This window comes from Cetorhinus maximus, chromosome 9, assembly GCF_964194155.1.
Source record: "Cetorhinus maximus chromosome 9, sCetMax3.hap1.1, whole genome shotgun sequence".
NCBI lineage: Eukaryota > Metazoa > Chordata > Chondrichthyes > Lamniformes > Cetorhinidae > Cetorhinus > Cetorhinus maximus.
In genome coordinates this window covers 42975580-42995046 of record NC_135887.1, presented here as the reverse complement: position 1 = coordinate 42995046, position 19467 = coordinate 42975580, and the positions used below count along the sequence as shown (strand labels likewise).

Genomic DNA, 19467 nt, shown 5'->3' with positions numbered 1-19467 from the left:
CCGTCCTGGTTTGTTGTCTGACTTCAGCAGAACTTAAGAAACACAGATGCAGAGTGGAAGCTAATGAAGGAGGTGTCATTAAGGCACCGGCTGTAAAACACTGCGGGTACCCGGGCTGCGAGACCGCACACACCCTGGAGCGGAGGGCACCTCAAGACAAGTGGCTCATTTTCAAATCTGGGAAAATGCCCGAGTGAAACTGGTTGGACTATTTCCTGGTGAGGAAGTAGACATGAGCGGAACTGGCGTAAGTTGTTATCCCTGCGCCGAAGGGGCTGTGGATCTGTGTACTACAGACTGGGGAAAGCTCCATTCTTTCCAAAGGATTTGTCTTTCTCCCCTCTCTCCATTCTTATTCATCTCCCCCCCCTCCCCTTTTCCTCGATTAGGGGCCTTTCATCCCCCCCCTCCTTGCATTTGATCGGCATCTGGAGGAGGACAAAAAAACACCGGTCAGCTCCGAAAGTCTTCAGTCTGATGGCTAGAGCTGGAATCTACTGTGGTGGGATGTACGGTGCGTGAATTTTATTTCAGACAAAGAGAAGTCAGAGAGAGCGAGAGAGAGGGAGACAGTGAGGAAGGGGGGGGGGGGGGGGAGAGGGAGGGAAGGAGAGAGGGAAAAAGGGAGGGAGAGAGAGAGAGCACAGGCACAGAAAGAAAGAGAGAGAGGGAAAGAGACAGTGAATGTGTGCGGGAGAGATTGAGAGGATGAGAGATAGTGAGTGTGAAGAGAGAAAAGGTGTGGATCAAACATCATTTTGTCGCTAAGCACCTTTTTTAGTAACTGGATCAAATGCAGAAATAATGGAAGGGACATTAAAATCAGCCAGAATTTCTAGTTATTTTCCGGTCGCTACAAGTGGAAGGAAAGAGCATTTTGCAAGTGTATGATTTTATTTTTAATTTTTAGGAAGGACCAAATTGTGGTCGTGGTTATTGTGGATTCCGGGAGATTACTGCTGCTGAAACTATTGGGGGAATTTAAAAAAAACTCGTATCTCTTGTGGGCAAAAAAAATATAAAAGTGTGTGATTATAGAATCAACGCCAGTCTGCACTGTGGAGACCTGGTCAATTTCACTTGAGAATTTGGTCAATTTCACCTGGGGATTTTCTTGTCAATTTTACTTGGAATTTTGTCAATTTCTGCCTGGATCGGCGGCTCGCTTGGAATTATTATGGGAATACTGGAATAATTTCTCCATCCAAGTTGTAAACGGATTCTCCTCTTGCGGATTTTTTTTTTGCCTCGGTGATTAATACACAGACGACGTGCATCCAGCCATCGCCTCCTGCAAAGTGCTTTGCCTGGGCTTTTGTGGAATTGCTATTGTTAATTTTGTTGAGTTATATAAAAAAAAATTATAAGCAGTCACATCGCTGTGGGGAATTCTTGTGTGTGCAATGGATGGCCCGCGGTGCAGTGGGCTCCGCCGGAGTAGGCGATCTCGAGCTCAGAGAAATCGAGACAGAAAAGCAAAGGGAGCTGGAGGAGGAAGTGGAGGAGGTGGAGGCACCTCGGGGGCGACCAACACTCTCTCCTCATCAGGGTCTGAGCGAGAGGGCAGCAACAAAAACCCGGCCTCATCCCGTCCCAGACCCCCGAGACGTCGGAGGAAAGATTCCACTTCAGGAGAGGAAGACCTCATTGATGGCTTTGGAATTGCCAGCTTCGTCACCTTGGAAGCTCTGGAGGTAAGGCACTGTTGGATAATGCAAATTCCTGCCTCCTTAAGTCTGGATATTTAAATGTGATTCAGCTTTAAGGTTTAAAAAAAAGAGCAATGACCTTTTAATGTTAAAATATAATGGCAAAGCATGTAGGAAATGATTAAACCCCACTTCATAGTGTTTGATTAAACTATTCTATCAGTTACAGAGTTGAACTCAGTGCTCCTCGATCATAGCTAGACCTAACCTGTGGACAGTATTTTCTCCCTTTTCTCTTGATATTTTTCTTGCATTCCCCACCTGACCATTGAGAATTGAGATAAAGTAAGAAATCTTTGAAAGTGTGAAAACAATGTTGATACTTTATAAAGGGTGAAAGGAGTGCAGTGATTTGAGCTGGTTGAGGTTTGTGTAACTATTTCACTCATATGTGACAGCATTATGCCAATGCATTGTAATTTTGCTAAGTTTATCATATTGAGGCACTTCCCTGTGGAGAATTAAGAATTCTGTAGATGTGGAGACTATGGCCAAAATGAGTTGTGACTGAGAAGGTTTAAAAGCTGCCAACTTATCGGCATTGATTTGGAAGCCAACTCAACTAGTGGAAAAATTACAGAGAGCCGAAGGAAGGGATTGGTGCAACACATCTCTGATTGGCTAATAAAAGTTTGCAAGAATGGGAATTATTGTGAAATGATGTAATTGTATGTTGAGAAGTGTTTTGGAAATACGACTTAAGAGTTCAGACACACTTTGAAAAATTACATTGTAAATGTGACACTGTTTTTGCATTTTATGAAAAAGTCAGTAATGTTGGCAGAATTCCTGAATATGATTGATAAATGCTTTCCCTATTCAAGTTATATTTTGCTGTTTACATGTACTGCCTCATCTCATGACAATGAAATTATGTTGATTCCACATAGCTACTTTGTTGGTATTAGGAGGTAGAAATGACTAAGGTTTGCCCAAAGGTCATCAGATTGTCAGTGTTAAGTAAGGGACTTCTTTAATGGTGGTTGGTACCGGATAATAAACCGTTGAATCACTGGTTGAGCAAGTCGTGTTTCAGGAGGACCAGCTACATTGATTTAACAGCAGCTGGATTCATCTCCACCACCACCTATTGAGAAACGTAAGTAAATAGCCCCAATCCACATGTTTTCTTGCTTTAAACAGAAGTAGTGGATGAATTGTAACTTAAATGGTTACTTTAAGTGTCCAAAAGTACCAGTATTGATTTAGTTTTTACACCCCTTACTGTTTATTAGTTTGGAATTGCTTACTTTGTTAAGTCACTTCTGAGGACCAAATTGTACCTAACTCTTGTTATTAAGGAGGAATGTAGTTTTAATTTTAAATTTCACTGAAATATAAATGCAATTGTGCTGGAGGTGGGACCTGCCCGGTGCAGCTTTTCCAACAGTTTTTATTTCTAAGCTTTTTGCATTTGTTTTTAACCTCATGCACAGTACCTGTGTGTAGGAATGGTAGCACAGTAATAGGTCAGTATGTCTGCTATTTGTTTCTTTATAAGTTGTTTATACACTCTCTGAATTGCATGTTTCCACTGTTGAATATGAAGTGTGTCTTTTCAACCATCAGATCTTGTCAGTGACATCTATAGGAAGAAATTGTTATTTGCTTAGAATAACATTCTACAGAGTTTCATTTTATATTATTTTAAACGTCAGGTTAATGGTAAAAGGAATTGGTTTAAGAAGCTGTTCTGAAATCAAAGTTTGGGGTATCGGTTACCATCATGTCCTTTTTTTGAGGTGCAAAGTGCATTTACCGTGAACCTTTTTTAATGGATGTAAATAGCGAGTTAAATTTGCAAAATTATTTTGCAGTGAACTGTTACAATTATTGTGCTCACAATTGATTTTAGAGTTTCCCTGGGGGGAGTGAAGGGACAATAAGAAATTATGGCTCTATTTTGATACATGGTATTGCCTAGAAAATTACTTCAGCGAAACCATTGGATTGTTATGAACTGCACATGCTAGTCTAGCTGGTGCCTTCCTTTTCTAGATTGATAGTGAAATCTTGTCACATGTTCAATGTTAGCCTTCTTGGACAATGTCTAGACATTTGGATTGAAGGAATTTCATAGATTTTGGTACTGCCAATGTATAGCAAATGCTATGTTTCCCTTTCATTATAAGAAGCCTTGGGGTTATATTCAGCCTTAAAACATGGCTTAATTTTGGACATTAACTGTTGTATTGGTCTGACTTTGCTGTGTCGTGTTCTGATATTCATTGGTGGAATTGTTGTTGACATGTCATACCTACCGTGAAACCCTGTTAGATCCTTCAGAGCCATGTTAAATTAATTTGATCGGTATTGATCCATATTAAAGAAAAAATTATGGGAATATAATCAGTTTATTCACTTGACAGTGAGGTCTGTTGGTTTCCAAGGCACATGCAGCTCATTTTGATCATTTAAGTCAACTGTCCAGAAGCTAGTTAACATTTACTGGAATCACAGAATCGCTTATGTTTTGTTTTAAGCTTTTATGGGAGCGGATGGACAACCGTCCTTTCTGAAAATGGGTGACTTTTAATACCTGTTTGCTGTGGCTGGGTCCTAAACCTCTGAAGCTAAACTGAGAAATGGTAACTTGTTTTAATAGTGTGCTCTTTGAATAATTAAAATAAAATGCCTTATTTTACCTTTTTGAAGATCCAGCAACATAAAGGTTTAACATACTTCAAAGATGGAGGGAAATAATCAATAAAAAGGTCCACACTTCAGCAAAGAGATGCCCTTATGATCTAGTTAAAAACTGTGCTCTAAATGAACAGGTGTATCTTTATTGATAACTTTCTACATTAATGCATTTATTTTTTTTAGAATTTTGCACTATGCTATGATTTCATGTAATATACAAGAATATTTGATAATTTCATTAAACTAAGTGGATAGAAACTTAGACATTTTATCCTCTTGGAAATACCTAACTTGTTGGTCTCATAAAGTTGTAATAAAATCACTCAGTTCCCGAAAACATTTGTGCAATATCCAGTGTTCCAGGCTGTTGTTGATTAGATACCTATGGAGACGTAAGTGTGGCTGTAGACAGTTTGTGGTTGTCCTTGTCTATTTCAAGCATTGTATACTGTTCTATTTTCTAAGACCAATATTTTGTTTCTAAAGAATTGCCTATTGTGCCAGCTTTTGAAATTGTTAGCACTTGACAACATTAATACAAGAGGTTCATCAATATTTCAGAATTCATGCATGAATTAGGCATGATCAAAATTTAAGTTCTTTTGTACTTTATGAAATGGAGGGAGGGGGCAAAGCAATGAAAACTCACCTTCCAAGCTGTGATGGGTAGACTTTTGAGTCAAGCTGGTGATGCTGATTAATTTTTTTGTCAGGGACCATCTACACATAGTTGCAAACAAACAGATATATTTTTCATAGCTAAATAGAGAACCTTTTATGCTGGTCAGCAAATAGAAATTTTTTTCATTAGGGACTCATATTGACTAAAATAAAAGGGAGGGTGATTTTTATTATGGGCTAGTGTAATTTTTTTAATAAGAGGTAGAGATGTTAACAGATCTATAATAAACTGCATGATTGTCACATTTAAATTTACCATCCTGAAAGGTGATCCGAAATGGCTTGAGTGCACCATAAAAAGACCTTACTATAGTGATATAAAGCAATTTATATTGAAATGAAACCTTTTTATGTTTAAGTATATCAGGAATTGCTGTTATTTTTGGCAAAAATTGATTCCTCCATTTCAGCATGATTTCTAGAGTTAGTGGTCGCACAATTGTCCTGTGATCATAGTACAGTACAGACATTTGAAGTGTACTTTTTCCTACTTGGGATGTATTTCTTTTTTGCATGAAATTCACCAGAGCAGGATTACACACTGATTTCAAAAAAAAATTCAGCCTCGTCTCGGCTCACTTCAGTGACGCATGAGAAATTGAGAATTTACTTGTACGTCTGAAACTGCAACAAAAAGTATGAAGCCTCGTAATTGAGGCATTGATCAACAGCAACCCTGCTGAGAACAGATCCAGTAACTTTGTGTAGCACGATGTTATGAGCAGTTTTGCTGGTCAGTCAATAGTGTACTGAACATAGTCAAGATGTTGATATAAATTCAATTATTTGAGTTGGGCTTTATTCATCTTTGCAAAATGAAGGTGGTTTTGTTGCTCAATGCTGTGACCTGTGATAGGCTTGGAGGAGAGATTGTGAATTCTCATGGTTTTGCAGTCTACAGCAATCTGAGTGAAGATGGTTTTAACAGCTCAGTTAACAATGGTTAATATGGAATGTGAGGAACACTGACCATCACACGATACGTACTATATATGCCAGTCCCTGTATCAAACATAGTTCAATTTAGGATATGATATATTCCTTTTTGGCAGTTGGTTAACCAGTTTTGTTACCACCTCTGAAATCCATTAAAAATATATGCTTTAAAATACAAAAATCAGTGTAATATAAACTGCTGTACAGATGAATTTCTACAATGTTTCAGTTTCACAGTTGCAGTTTGCAGTATCTTCTGAATCCCTTGACGGTTTACTGTGTTACTCTCCTCCCAGGTATATTTGTCCTGGCCTGTTGTTTGGATACAGGAGATGACCTCAACACCCTCGCATGCCTGGTCACATCATGGTTTCCTCGTGTTATCGTAAAAAGAAGTTTATATCGGCCTTCAATACATTTCACCAGAGTCATTTCTAAATGCATTTGCATTTTTTCACATGTCCATGTTTTTCAACTGTGCAAAAGAGGCAATTGGGCCAGGGCAGCATTGACTATATTGCATTTGTAAGACCTTCATAACTCACTTGATTCCTGCACTTGGGCAATGAGACCTTAATTCATGGAGTAAATAGTTTCTCCTTCTGTATGCCCTATACCTTAAAACATAATAGAGTTGATTGCTGTAAAGTTTCGCTACAGTATTTGAAAAAGTCCAGGCTTGAAAAATGACTTGCTGCAATGCTGGTCCAGGGCTTTAACAGGATACAATAACCTGCAATTTTGGCTCCTTGTTCTTATTCTGCTCTTAAACTCTTCCTGTCATGAAGAGATCGTGTTCGTTTTGATGGTGCTTGTCGAAAGGAATGTTAAAAATGAATGGCCTAGACTAAATGTGGCTACTTTGCAGCACTCCGCACATCTTTGAATGAATTTAAAAAGATGGGAAAATGCTTCTGATGCTAATTTTCTTTTTGGCGTTTAGGAAACCAACTGCAGTATTTTGATGTATCACAAGGTGTAGATTTAATTATAGACTTGTTGTCAAATGGCAGTTAGCTTTGTTAATGTACACAGAGCTGGATTCAGTTGATTGTTGTTCATAATTGTGTGGGTCAGATTTCTGTAGGATTGATTAATCCCTCAAGGTGGAGTGCTTCAAAACACAAGCTTTGTCCATGTTGCAACAAGTAGTTTTTTTTTTAAAAACCCTGTTAACCAAGATTTAAGCCACACATAATGACATACATGTAATCTGTGTGAATAATATGAACCATGAAATGTCTAATGATATCTAGTGATGCTTACAGTTGTAAATTTGAGTTGTTTCTGGGGAGAGCATTTTGCATTGTAAAACATGTGGGGGAAGCAGGTGTCAGTTTGGTTCATTTGGCTGTCTCTTGAGTTCAGAGGTTGTGTATTCAAGCCTCATTCCAGAACTTGAGCACATGATTTAGACTGACATTCCAGTGCAGTACCAAATGCTACACTGTCAGCAGTATACCCTTCAAATTGGATATTAAGCTGAGCTCCTGCCTGTCGGTTCCAGTGGCTCAGATGGATATAAAAGTTTCCAAATAAACTACTCAAAGAATATGTGTTCAAGATTAGGACTAGGCTGGGGGCAGGTGTGGGTGGAGAAGACTCTCAAAAGATTGACTGTATGGAAAGCTTGATGGTGCCAATAGACCCATTGGGTGACCAAAACATAGGTGCAAGGTTTCATGTAAGCGAGACATCATTTCATGCTAACTTGGCTTCAACAACTGAGAACAGTTTGTACATGACCAAAGCACTTGGCACCGATGTCTCCACACAGGAGCACGGAAATTTGAAGAACTACCTCTTCAGATTGCCACAGGAAAGCACCATCACGGGAAGGAACATGCAGCAGTAGACCCTGCACTCATTGCAAGTGACTATGCCTTGCTTGAATTGGACTGTACTCCCACTCAAAGACTCACAACAGATGAGCAGTAGATGTGAATCAGCAGCAGCGATGCAAGGATAAAGAAAAAGACTCCAAGAAAGGCAAGGAATTATCCTGGTGGCCTGACCAACATTACCCTCATGATCAACATCAAAAAAATTCATAAATTGAGCACTCCGTGTTTGTGAGACTTTACTCTGTGCACATTGGCTGTAGCTTTTACCCAATTAACAATAGTGTCTGCACTTCAGAAAAGTAATTAACAGGATGTGAAGTATTTTGGGATGTCCTGAGGTACATGATAAAACACTATACAAGTACAAATTATTTTCTTTCTCATTGTTGGTTACATGTCCATGGTTGCTGATGTTGGAGAGGACAATATGAGATTATCATCACATGAAAAGCATTTTGGTACAAAATTAGGCATGTTTTCTTAAGTGTAAATTTTGCTTTTAGCACACTGGTACCAATGCAATAGATAAAGCTAGTGATAATGGTGGGTTCAGATCCTAACATGTAATACTGAAGACCATTTCCACTAAACACAGTCTCTACCACTGATAGCAAACAGCCAAGAGTGTTTTAGACCAAGTCATGTGTCTTTCATCTGTGTTCCATTCAAAATGGCAAATATTTTTTTAAAAGTCCTAAAATCCTGGAAACCACAAAGGTTCATCTTTTACATGTTTGACATATTACACATTGCTATGGGAATGTGCCCTGCTGACTTTGAGATACATTAAACATAATTAGCCTATTGATACCAATAGGTTGGAGGAAAAAATGTACTTAAATGTGATTGTTTTCACCACAGCGTATTTAATATCATTAATATGCTCCAATAAAGCACTAGGAGAATCTTAATTCCTCACCGCAAATTGTTCCCACCACCACTACTGTTGTTGATAGATCTTGACTCACCAATATTTCACCCTTTTTCTATACAGCTCAAAATACACTCTCCAAACACAAACTCACGGTTAGGATTAAATCTATAATTGTACCGCTGAGTGTTCCTAATTGTTCAAATGTGAAAATGTTGTGGCCCATGCATTACTTGAATTGCTTGTGACACTGTTACTTGCTGCGTATAGCTCAAAAGCACTCTTGAAAATGTGTACATTTTTTTAAGACTACGTTTCCTATTCAAATCAGTGTAATAGGTTGCAGAAATGAGGTTGGTTGCACTCAGTGCGGCAGGAAAGTTAGACAGCTTTAACTGTGATCTTATTGAAACGATTCCAAGGTTTATTTTGGTTGGTCTTTCAGCAGAGCAGTGTAACACAGAGAAGGATCTTTTTTTAAAAAAAATTCGACCTAATTCCCCCTAAACAGCAAGCCCAGCCCAGCTAAGTATCTAAATATTCCAATTATTGGTATGCACTGTGATGCAGATGGGTCAAGGAAAGGTGACACCTTAAGTGTCTTCAGTTAATAGCTCAGAAAAATTGAAGTAATGACTGACTTCAGGCAGGTATTATCTTAATCCACACAAGGTGATCTTTAATCAGAGGCTAAACTGTCTACATCCACCTGACAGAATTTTTCAGGAAAGGTGGATTTTTAGAATCACTGTGCTCAATTCGAGCTTTAAATTTTGTTTTAAAATATTTTTCCTGGAAAAGTCACAAAGTTCTGAATGTTTTAAAAATCTCAAATATGAATATGACCTTCTCATTGTTTACAAATCCTTAAACAACAGATGAACAGCACAAGCTGATGTGTTGATCAGGGATTAGTCATCGTCTCTGGGAACAACAGACGATAGTTTGTATTATGGACAGGGTAAGGAGTCAAAAATTGCTGGATTAGTATGGGGGTCGCTATCTGAAAGGGAAGCAAGCTAATACTTCATCAGAACTCACTGTAATGAAGTATGATATGTCGTATAGGAGAATTAACCTATAGCTCAGTGATGGTGGAAGATGTATTTATATTTATAAGATATATGTGCAAAGTTAGATTCAATTTGAGCCTAATGATTCCCACACTTCAAAAGTACTTCAATGGCTGTAAAGCACTTTGTGATGTACTGAGGTAATGAGAGGTACGAAATAAAGGTATTTCTTTATTTTTCTAGAATGGGCTAATTAATTTGAAAAGGAGTCTGCTGATTCATTCAGTTGACCTATCCAATCCTGATTCTATTTTGCAGAGTGAATTTCACTGATAGTTTATTTTGAAAATGGTTCCAATGGCAGAGATTGCTGATTTATGCTTAACACACTGCTTCTGTGAATTGAATGCTTTTTTGATTAAATATTGGACCTTTTCCTACCTGCTATTTTTATATGTTCGCATATGGGGGAATAGGCTGAGCCCAGTCCTATTCCTATGTGTGCATTCTCTAGTTGAATTAACTGGTTAGTAGTCATGATTCCAAGTCCTGACTAATCTAATTTGTTTTTCTCTCCCCAATCCAAGATAATCAACATCAATTGTAGCCTTTAATCAAACTCTAGCCTATTGCTTGTTGTCCGGCAGGGAGGGGGAGTAATTTTATTTTGCAGTTGATACACAGATATTAGGTTTATCACGCTGCCAAGTGAAATCAAGTAACATACTGATGATAGTTAATGTGGCGAGCACTGACAACACAAATAACAGGAGGCAATTTGATGCTTGAATCAGCTGTATGCATTTAAACAATATGCCTTGATGATGAATTTCATACACTATAATGGAAGTGGCAAAGTGGTGTTGTGCAGCCTTCATGTACTGACAGTTTCGGACAAAGTTTCTACATTTATGAGGGGTCCACAGTCGCTTAATGCCCAGGTCCCCAAATACAAAGCTGCTGTAATCAATTTTTGTTAGTACACTTTTTTTTCTTAAAAGAATTATTACTGCATTATAAATAGACTCCAAACATTAAATTAAATTTAACAGCTGATTTATGCTCTATGTACTAGTTTTGGGTCTAATCACAGTTCAAACAGTGTCAGAAAACGCAGAAACAAAGCTTTAATGGTTTTTGTATATTATAACCATAAAATGGGTTATATCCTGGATCATAAGCTCACATTTATATGTTTCTCTATGATTTTTAAGGTGATGTTGAGGTGAGTGCTTCTTCTTTTCACCTGACCCCTTGAGATAAGGGTGGGTGGGTACAAATCCTGCTCCCAGGTCAGATCTGATGCCCCTCATGACCAACTGCACAAATGACCAAATTGAACCCTTCCATATAGATTTTCTCATCTTCCCCCTTTCCTGAAGCAACCTTATCAGCCTCACCAGTAGGAGATGGTGGCAAAGTAGTAATATCACTGGACTAGTAACCAAAAGACCCAGGCTAATACTCTGGGGACATGGGTTCAGATCCCACTATGGCAGCTGGTGGAATTTGAATTTGGGTAATAGTTCTGGAATTATAAAGCTAGTCTCAGAAATAGTGACCATGAAACTATCATTGATTGTCGTTAAAAACCCATCTGGGGAAGAAAATCTGCCATCCTCCCCTGGTCTGGCTGGCCTACATGTGACTCCAGACTCACAGAAATGTGGTTGACTCTTAAATGCCATCTGAAATGACCTAGCAAGGGCAGTTAGGGATGCGCAGCAAATGCTGGCCTTGCCAGTGATGCCCACATCCCATGAAAGAAAAACTTCAGTGCCTCCCTGCTGGAAATCACAGGATGGGTACCAACTGAACCAGTTCCTGATTCAAATGATTCCAGTTGGTGCTGGACATTATTGTATTAACACTGCAGTACTCAGTGCCTTTATGCTCCCCAGACTTATTTATTATTAAGAAAAGTGTAGCTTTAAAATAATCTGTTGCATGTTTGTTTCTTGGGAGTTTTCAAGTTTAAGTTCTACTCCTGAATTCCATATCTCGCTGCCAGCAATCTTTATCTTATCTCCACTGACTGCCAGCATTATGTTCTGCCAAGTGTTTCCATGTGGTTTCACATCACATAGCAGAAAGAGATTTCATTTTACAAGATTGTGACATTATATCAAAGCTGGAGTGGTTCCAGCAGATAGGGAGGGAGAGAGAGAGGTTCAGTTTAGTTGTAAAAAATTGTTCCAAGGAACTCTCTGCTGGTGTGGAGGAGAGTGATTGTATTCGGTGCTTTAATCATCTCAAGATCTCCTTTGCCAGTATAACACACATTGAAACATTGATTAGGACCATTAGTAGATGGATAGTGATTTTATTGCTGAGCAGCTGCAGTTCAGCTTGTTCTACAGAAGAAGCCATTTACCATGCATTAATACATAATTCTGGCCAGAACCATTGTCAGGATTCTATAATCTTTTTACTAATGATAAGTAAGACATTGTGACCTAATATATTACATAGATGTCAATATACAAGAACGTAATGTTTGTCTATTTATGTGATGCTAGCCGGATAGGATCAAACATTCTGTATATACAATACACTGTGTGTTTAGCATGTGTGTATTGAACATAATACTTCATGTTATCCTGATCCATCACTCACATACATATCATAAATAGGATAAGTGATTTGTTGTGACTCAACAACTCATGAGGAACCCCATAATTTTCACTGTACAGTTCAACTTGCCCTGTCGGTTAATCTGCTCATCATTTTAATTTTAATCAGCAGCATGTTTCAAATTGCCAGTGTTTTGCTTTTCTCTCAGTCTTCTCTACGAGTGAAGGAAGTTTCCAGCTGGTTATTATAACACCTGCTCACCTAATTGGCATGTGCTGCACTTCACTTACCCACACTTTAATTCAAATTCAAATTTTAAACAAAGGTGGCGAGCTGAGTACTTGCTGAGCAGGCAGTCTTGTGTCGATGTTCTCTCATCACCTGAGTTTACAGAGTTGGTATGGCCCAAAGCCCTAGCTTCAGAGGTACACAGTCAGGAAAGTACCAGGTTTGATCCCTGTTCCATGCTTGAGGTAGCTGATTGCAGCCAGAGAAGCAGTTGAGGGGGACTAGAATTGATCAAAGCACAAAAAAAATAAAATTGAGTAAGGTTCCCATTCCTGAACGGCACACAATGACCCCTACTGGAACTACACATTCGTGCATGCTGAATGAGCACAGGATTGCTCTAGGTTCTTATCTCCTCCCAGTGTTGGACAGCCTGTTGACTTGCACTTGATGTAGGAGCACTGGAGGGTTGACAACTTCCTGCAAATTTGTAAGTGAAGGAATTACCAGTAGAGAAGAAATATGGAAGAAGAATAATACAAAGGAAAATGAAATAACTCCGACCCAGTTGTGAATCTTTTCAAAGTACAGTAGAGTATTTGGGGTCCTGGCAACTTATTTATTGTTGATATTTCTAATGTTAGCTGAAAGCAAACTATCTCAGCTACTCACTTCTAATGTTAATATTGTCGTAAGATCTTGTGTATAGTTCAGTAGGTCTCATGAGGAGGTTCTAAGTCTAATATAGTTTAACAGTAAGTGTTTATTCACTACTAGTAACTATACACAGTATAAGGTCTAAGCTAGGAATTGTCTGCATGCTTGCCTCTAGACATGTCTCTGTCCAGTACAAGACTGCCTTCTACACTCGGGTCATGGTTTCCTTTACATCACAGTGTGGGCAGTACCAGTGCCACATTAACCTTTTCTATGCCTTATACGCCACCTCCACCCAAGTCTTTATCCAACGTATTTACGTTGTATTCCTGTTTATCCAGCATATTTACATTACTTCTACTACCCCTTATCCCTGCCTCAAGTGCTTACATGTTCATGTGGTCTGGAGGCTTTATAATTCTTACAGATCTTGTCTTTATAACAGTTGGAGGAGTGGTACACTTTGTTGTGCTGGGTAAACTTTGTTGAATAGGAGGTTGTTTTGGATGTGGTCATTCTGGCATTTGGTTGATTGATCTTAATTGTCTTTTTTTTGTTCTTTGGAGTTGAACTGCTCCTTCTCAACTTCCCATCTGGTGTTATGGATGGTCATTAGTTTATCCCGTTCCTTACGGGGAGAACAAAATCTCCACTTGTCTGTAGTGCTCATTCTGTTTTTATTCCTATGTGCAGTTCACCGTGATGCTTGTGGGAGTTTACCTTTCAAGAGTGGAACCTTCATTCCCACTTGTTTCACAACTTTATCCAAAAATTTGATTATTTTATTTTCTAGTATTGAGCTTATGAATCTTTTCTTTCAGCTCAGCAACTAGTCTGGTAAGTTCAGTTGTCTTTGTTTCAGAATAATCTATAGAACTCTTTAACAACTTCACCTGGGCATTCAGTTTTTTTCAGAATGTTTCTTCCATGCTCACTGCTCTTTGGACTCTTTCAATTCATTTGTTAGATGTTACATAGAAACGAAGAAAATAGTCTGGATTTGCTGTTCCAAACTGTGCATCTCATCCTTCATGTTCAGATTGGATCGGAGTTCAAGAATTCAATCAGTTTTGGTTGTTAATTCTGCTTTCAAGCAACTGCTTTTATGCAGAAGCAATTCTTTCTCCTGTTCCAGGCATTTTCCATGATGCTTACTAAAGACTTCTGATGCTTGAAGTTCATCAAGTTTTAAGATCTGCTTTTGTTGAATTTGTTTATACAAGGTTATCATTTGGGTGCTTCAAATCATCTTTTAAGTGTTTTACATCCAGTGAGCAACATTCTGTATTCTCCTCAGTTCTTGCTTTTCCTTATCAAACTCATCTTTCGTCCGTGATAGTTCGTTCTGTACAATGATCAGTTTTTCCTTAGCAGAGCATAATTCCTCTGCACTATCCCTTCAAGCTCACATTATGTAACTGCACTTCTGCCAATTGTTTCTGAGACTCTTCAGGCTCTTTTGTGAGAACATTTACTTTCTCCTGCCATTCTAGATTCTTGATTTCCATTTCAGTCATTTCATTTATCAACAACTGGTTCTCAGTAAGTTTAAAGTGTCCAGTGTAATCCCTTCTTGTTCTTTGGCTTTTAGCTCTAAATCTACAATTACAGATCGTGCTTCCATCTTTATCTCCGCCTGCAGTTTGGAACATTTTATTACTTTGCCTTCAATCATAGTAGGTGGCTCAACTGTTGTTGCAGTTCAGGATTTCCAAAAATATTTATTTTTAAGACTTTCAGAAAGTTCTCTGCCTCCGTGGTACCATCGTGTGGTTTGCTTGGGAATTGTTTTTTCCTCTTTCGTAGTATTACTGGGGGTTTTCTAACCCTCTTTTTAAGGTCTGTGTGCTCCACAACTTGAAAGTTAAAGCATTTGTCAAAGGCTTTTAACATTTCATCAAAGCTGGTTGAAGATTCATCACTGCCTTGCATTAGGATTACTTCATCAGTGAGTTCACCAAATGAGTGTAAAAACGTATCAGTCTGGACGACTTCAGATTTCCTACCTAGACCTCATGTACACCGGTATTTTAAAAACTTTCCTCCCCAGGTAACCCAATTCTGCATTAGATTTGGCCCTTTCACGAGTCAAACTGGTCTGGTAAGGTAAATTTTTGATCCATGGTCATTTAAAATTAAAAGTGTGTATTACTTTAAATGCTGTAAGGAAATGCAACATGGCACTGTTGTCTGCTTCTTAATGAAATCTCCTGTGCCCGCCAGTTTTGGCGGGCTCCCACAATGATAGTGTTCGCAATTTCTGTGTTTTAAAATTTTCGCAGCGACTCCCTGGATTGAGCTTTCTGAGGTATTTTCAGGTCATGAAACCATTGATTCCCAGCTTTTGCTGGTTCTTTAAAATGCTGACTTTTAAAAATTCAATTTTGTTTCTCATCCGGAGCAAACTTGGCTGCCATGGGGCACCAATTTGGAACCCCGGACTGTTTGCGGTGCTTTTTAAAAAAGATAATTCTGACTGCTGCTGAGCTAAAAAGCTTTTTAAAATTCATTCTGGCCAAAAACTTAATTTTTTTTTATCCCACCCCTGCTAGGTCTTCTGACTCTGCACCCTTTGGGTATTGAAGCTGGACTTCCATGGGGATTCAATAGAATTTTCTGCTATAGTGTGGAGTTTTATGTCTGCCTTCTGCTCCCAATTCTGCTTTGGAGCTTTTCTCTCATGATTTCCTTCTGTGTCTTCATTTCTGGTGCTTTTCATCATGTCAGAATACTTCTGGGTTTTTTTTTCAATCTTCCAGGTTTTAAATTTCTTTTCCACCTTTTGAGAGGTTCTGAGTTGTTCCGATCGCTGGCGCCATGTTGTAAGATGTGCGTAGTTCGCCAGGTCTCATGAAGAAGTTCTGAGTCTTGTATAGATTAGAAGTAGGTGTTTATGAACTACTAGTAACTATATACTTTTATACAGTATAAGGACTAAGCTAGGAGCTGCCTCCGTGCTTGCCTTTACACACACCTCTGTCCAGTACAAGACTACCCTCTAGACGTAGGTCATGGTTTCCTTTACATCACAGTGTGGGCAGTATGGTACCCTGTCGCATGTTAAACCTTTCTATGCCAGACCATAATACTACAGATATGACCCACCTTGGAAGCCAATGCTCTTCTGTCACTGGGATCCAAAAGGCCTGCAGTGATCTGCAGCTGGGAGTAAAAAACTGGAAGTTGCCAGCTGACCATTACTGTCTAGATATTGGTTTGAGAAAAACATCTGCAGTATTTGTTATATGTGCCATATTGAGATTGCAAACCCTCATCCACTTTATGTATAGTAGTGCTCAGTTTTACCAGTGTGTAACCCTCCTTTTTCTATTTATTAGCATTGTTGACTTCATTCTTACTTGAAAAGTTTCATCAGAAGTCACTGTATAAATCCCATGATTGTCACTTGAACCATTGCTGAATTCCAAATCATTTACTGTGGTGATTCAAGTTTTTGACGTTTTTTTTAAAAGAACTCCTGTAGAATCCAGACAAAAATTCCATTTACAAGAGGTTGCTGCTTTTGTGCTGACATCAGGAAACATTTTTTTTCCCATGTGGTAGAAAATACAGAATGCAGTTTTTAAAAAATAAAATCTGGGTCCTCTATTGGCAAGAATGGCCAGACGTTTGATCTCTGTGAACCCATGTCAAAACTTGGAGATGTCCTTTTGAAAGCAAATATGAGGCAAGTGATGGCCAACAAAGATTGGATTTGGTCACGCCTCATGTTCTACTGCCCTGTTCCCTTTTTGTCCCAGTGGCTGTGGCCATGTTAGCAAGTGGCTGTTCAATCCGGTTGTACATCCTGCTCGAGCCAAATAGAAATGAATTTTGGAAATAATTGGCCAGTTTACAAAAAAGATTGACTGTTGAATTGTGATGGGAAAGAAGGACTTGATTCACTTCCATTGCTTTTGAAAGATTTTTTTTTCAATATCTACACTCCATTAATCTTGCCAGGCCTTGGCAACTTTTGTAATAATTTTATGACCATTCATTTAAGAAAAGTTCAAAGATGACTCCAGACAATACAACTCAAATAAAGGGGCCACGCTGCCTAGTGAATTCGGCTCAGGAATCGTGAAGAAATATTTCCTTTCCCCTTTCGTTAATGAGTGCTGAAGGCTGAAGTGAAGTGTACTGCTAGCTCGATCAGTGTAGGATGGCATCACTAATGTTAACTAGTGGATAAGGTGGGGCACACGTGAGCCCCCTTGAATGGAAAAATCCTCGTCTTCAGCAAATTAAAGAAGCCAGGATTCGGTATTTATAAGGGGAAAGGCAAATGCATTTTTTTTTTGTAATTGAATAACCTGTCAGTTGAAATGATGAATTGAATGGACCCACTCACACATTATATGATGAATACATGTCTGGAGCCGGTGATTCACTGATAAATGAACTGCCAAGTGGTGGCAGTTGCAGGTCACCAGACTGAATGGTGAATGAGTTATGTACGACTGTCTCATTGCTGGTTTACTTTTTATCACAAGCTACCAAAGGATGTTGTTGTATTTTTGTTTATGCTACACTTTGATGTTTTGTTTTAAAAGTTGAGGTGACATCATGGCTTTAATCTGGGTAAGATTGCCTTTGAAGGAGGCTGTTTGTGTTCTATGTGCTTTGGAGTTTGGCATCCCATGAAGTGATTCTGTGGTAGTTAGTGAGTTGTACTAGAGATTTGCGATATGATGCAGGTTGTAGGAGGAAATTTGTATTGTCTGGGTTGTTGGGGATGATTTGTGTTGTTTTCTGGGTCGTAGGGGGTGATTTATGCTGTTGTCTGGGTTGTGGAGGGTGTTTTGTGTTGTGGGAAGTGTTTTGTGATGTGCAGTTTTGTAGAGGGTGATTTGTGTTGTGTGAGTTGTGGGGGTGATTTGTTTGTTGTGTAGGTTATAGGTGGTTTATGTTTTGGTCAACTGTGTGTTTGGCACATCTCGAAACCTGTCAGTGTGCTTAAAGAACTTTGCCAATAAGAAATCTACATAGGTAGTGTTTCTGTTTTCAAAGTACAGAATGTGCACTTTCTTCCCAGAGTTCCACTCTTCCCTAAGTCTAGACAGCTTATGCACAGTTTGTAAAAGCCAAGGCTTGGGGACCCTCAGTTATGGAGGTGACCACAGCTGGAGTTTAGCTGGCTAAAACTGTGCAGCCTACACCACAGGGTCTTCGTACAGTTGGCTATCCATTAGGACGTTGGCATGTAAGGCTATCTGGAGCTGAGTGGGGCAGAATCCCAATTAACAGGGACAAGTCTCATTTCATGAACCACTTTGGCTGTTTAATCATCAGCATTGTCCTGGAGTGGAGCAGAGCCACTTAGCTGAGGTATACGATTATGGAGGCTGCCATGGTAAGTTGCCTTATTTTCCATTTTGCATCATTGGGCGTATCATCTTGATGTGATGGAGTTGAGGAAAATAGTGGAAAAAATGATTGAATTTTTAGTTAGAACAGCAATCTTGAAATGGAATGTGCAGTCTTGCAATGTATAGCAAAGATTAAGTAATTGGAAATGATGGGAAACGATATGAGGGAAGACACTTTAAAAGACGGGCATCATTGAGTATGCATACGAGTATGCCATGATGTATTGTATGATTGCCAATGTCAAAAATAAGTCCTGGTTTCAGAAATAATCCACCACAAATAAACTAGCCGCTTTCCTGCTGCGTGGTGACTTTAAAATAGTACAAGTCCCTCGTGCCAGCTTATTCTGATAACAACTAAAATTGATATTGGTTTAAATGCTCAAAGTTAATATGTGAAAACTGTATTTTTCCTCATTATTATTCTTACAAGCCAGCAGTTTGCTGAAAGACTGAATCAAATATATGTACAGGGCTGTAGCCTCCTCATACTGCTGACCAGGTGGAGTTAACTATTTAATTTTGTCAGTTTTTTAAAATGAATGTGCTTGAGGAATCACAGACATTCAGTGTTATTCCAGATGACCTTGCCACATCATAGGCTTGCGATGCCTATGAAGACTCCAAAGAGTAACAATGGCACTTAAGTACTGGAATTTTTTAAAAATGAAGTAGTTTCAAACTTGAAGACTGGGTTTCAGAACACTTATAAATAATAATCAGAATGTGCTGTAAATAATGTGTTGATGAGTGCATTTGTTACTGTGAGTACATTGCCATGCATGTTTTGGTCCTTGGAATTATGAAACATCTTTGAGACTATTTTTAAAGGACTGCTAAGGACCTAGGACAAAGAAATGTAACTGTTGCCAATGTTTTGTGTTCTGCGTCTGTTCTGTGTCTCATTGCTATATTATTGAAAGGGTCTGGGGAAGCAAA

The 19467-nt window shown here is 38.8% G+C and overlaps 1 protein-coding gene across 4 annotated transcripts in view; it reads left to right on the top strand.

Annotated features, from left to right (window-relative positions):
* The first annotated feature begins 250 nt into the window (after nucleotides 1–250).
* The window catches only part of auts2a (activator of transcription and developmental regulator AUTS2 a), a 1158583-nt gene continuing 1139366 nt past the window's right edge, over nucleotides 251–19467 (top strand). For all 4 annotated transcript variants that reach the window (XM_078548599.1, XM_078548600.1, XM_078548601.1 and 1 more), the window contains exons 1-2: nucleotides 251–514; nucleotides 911–1694. In XM_078548599.1, coding sequence (XP_078404725.1) covers nucleotides 1404–1694 — 291 coding nt within the window. In that variant the 5' untranslated portion in view covers nucleotides 251–514; nucleotides 911–1403. The remainder of the gene's footprint in view (nucleotides 515–910; nucleotides 1695–19467) is intronic.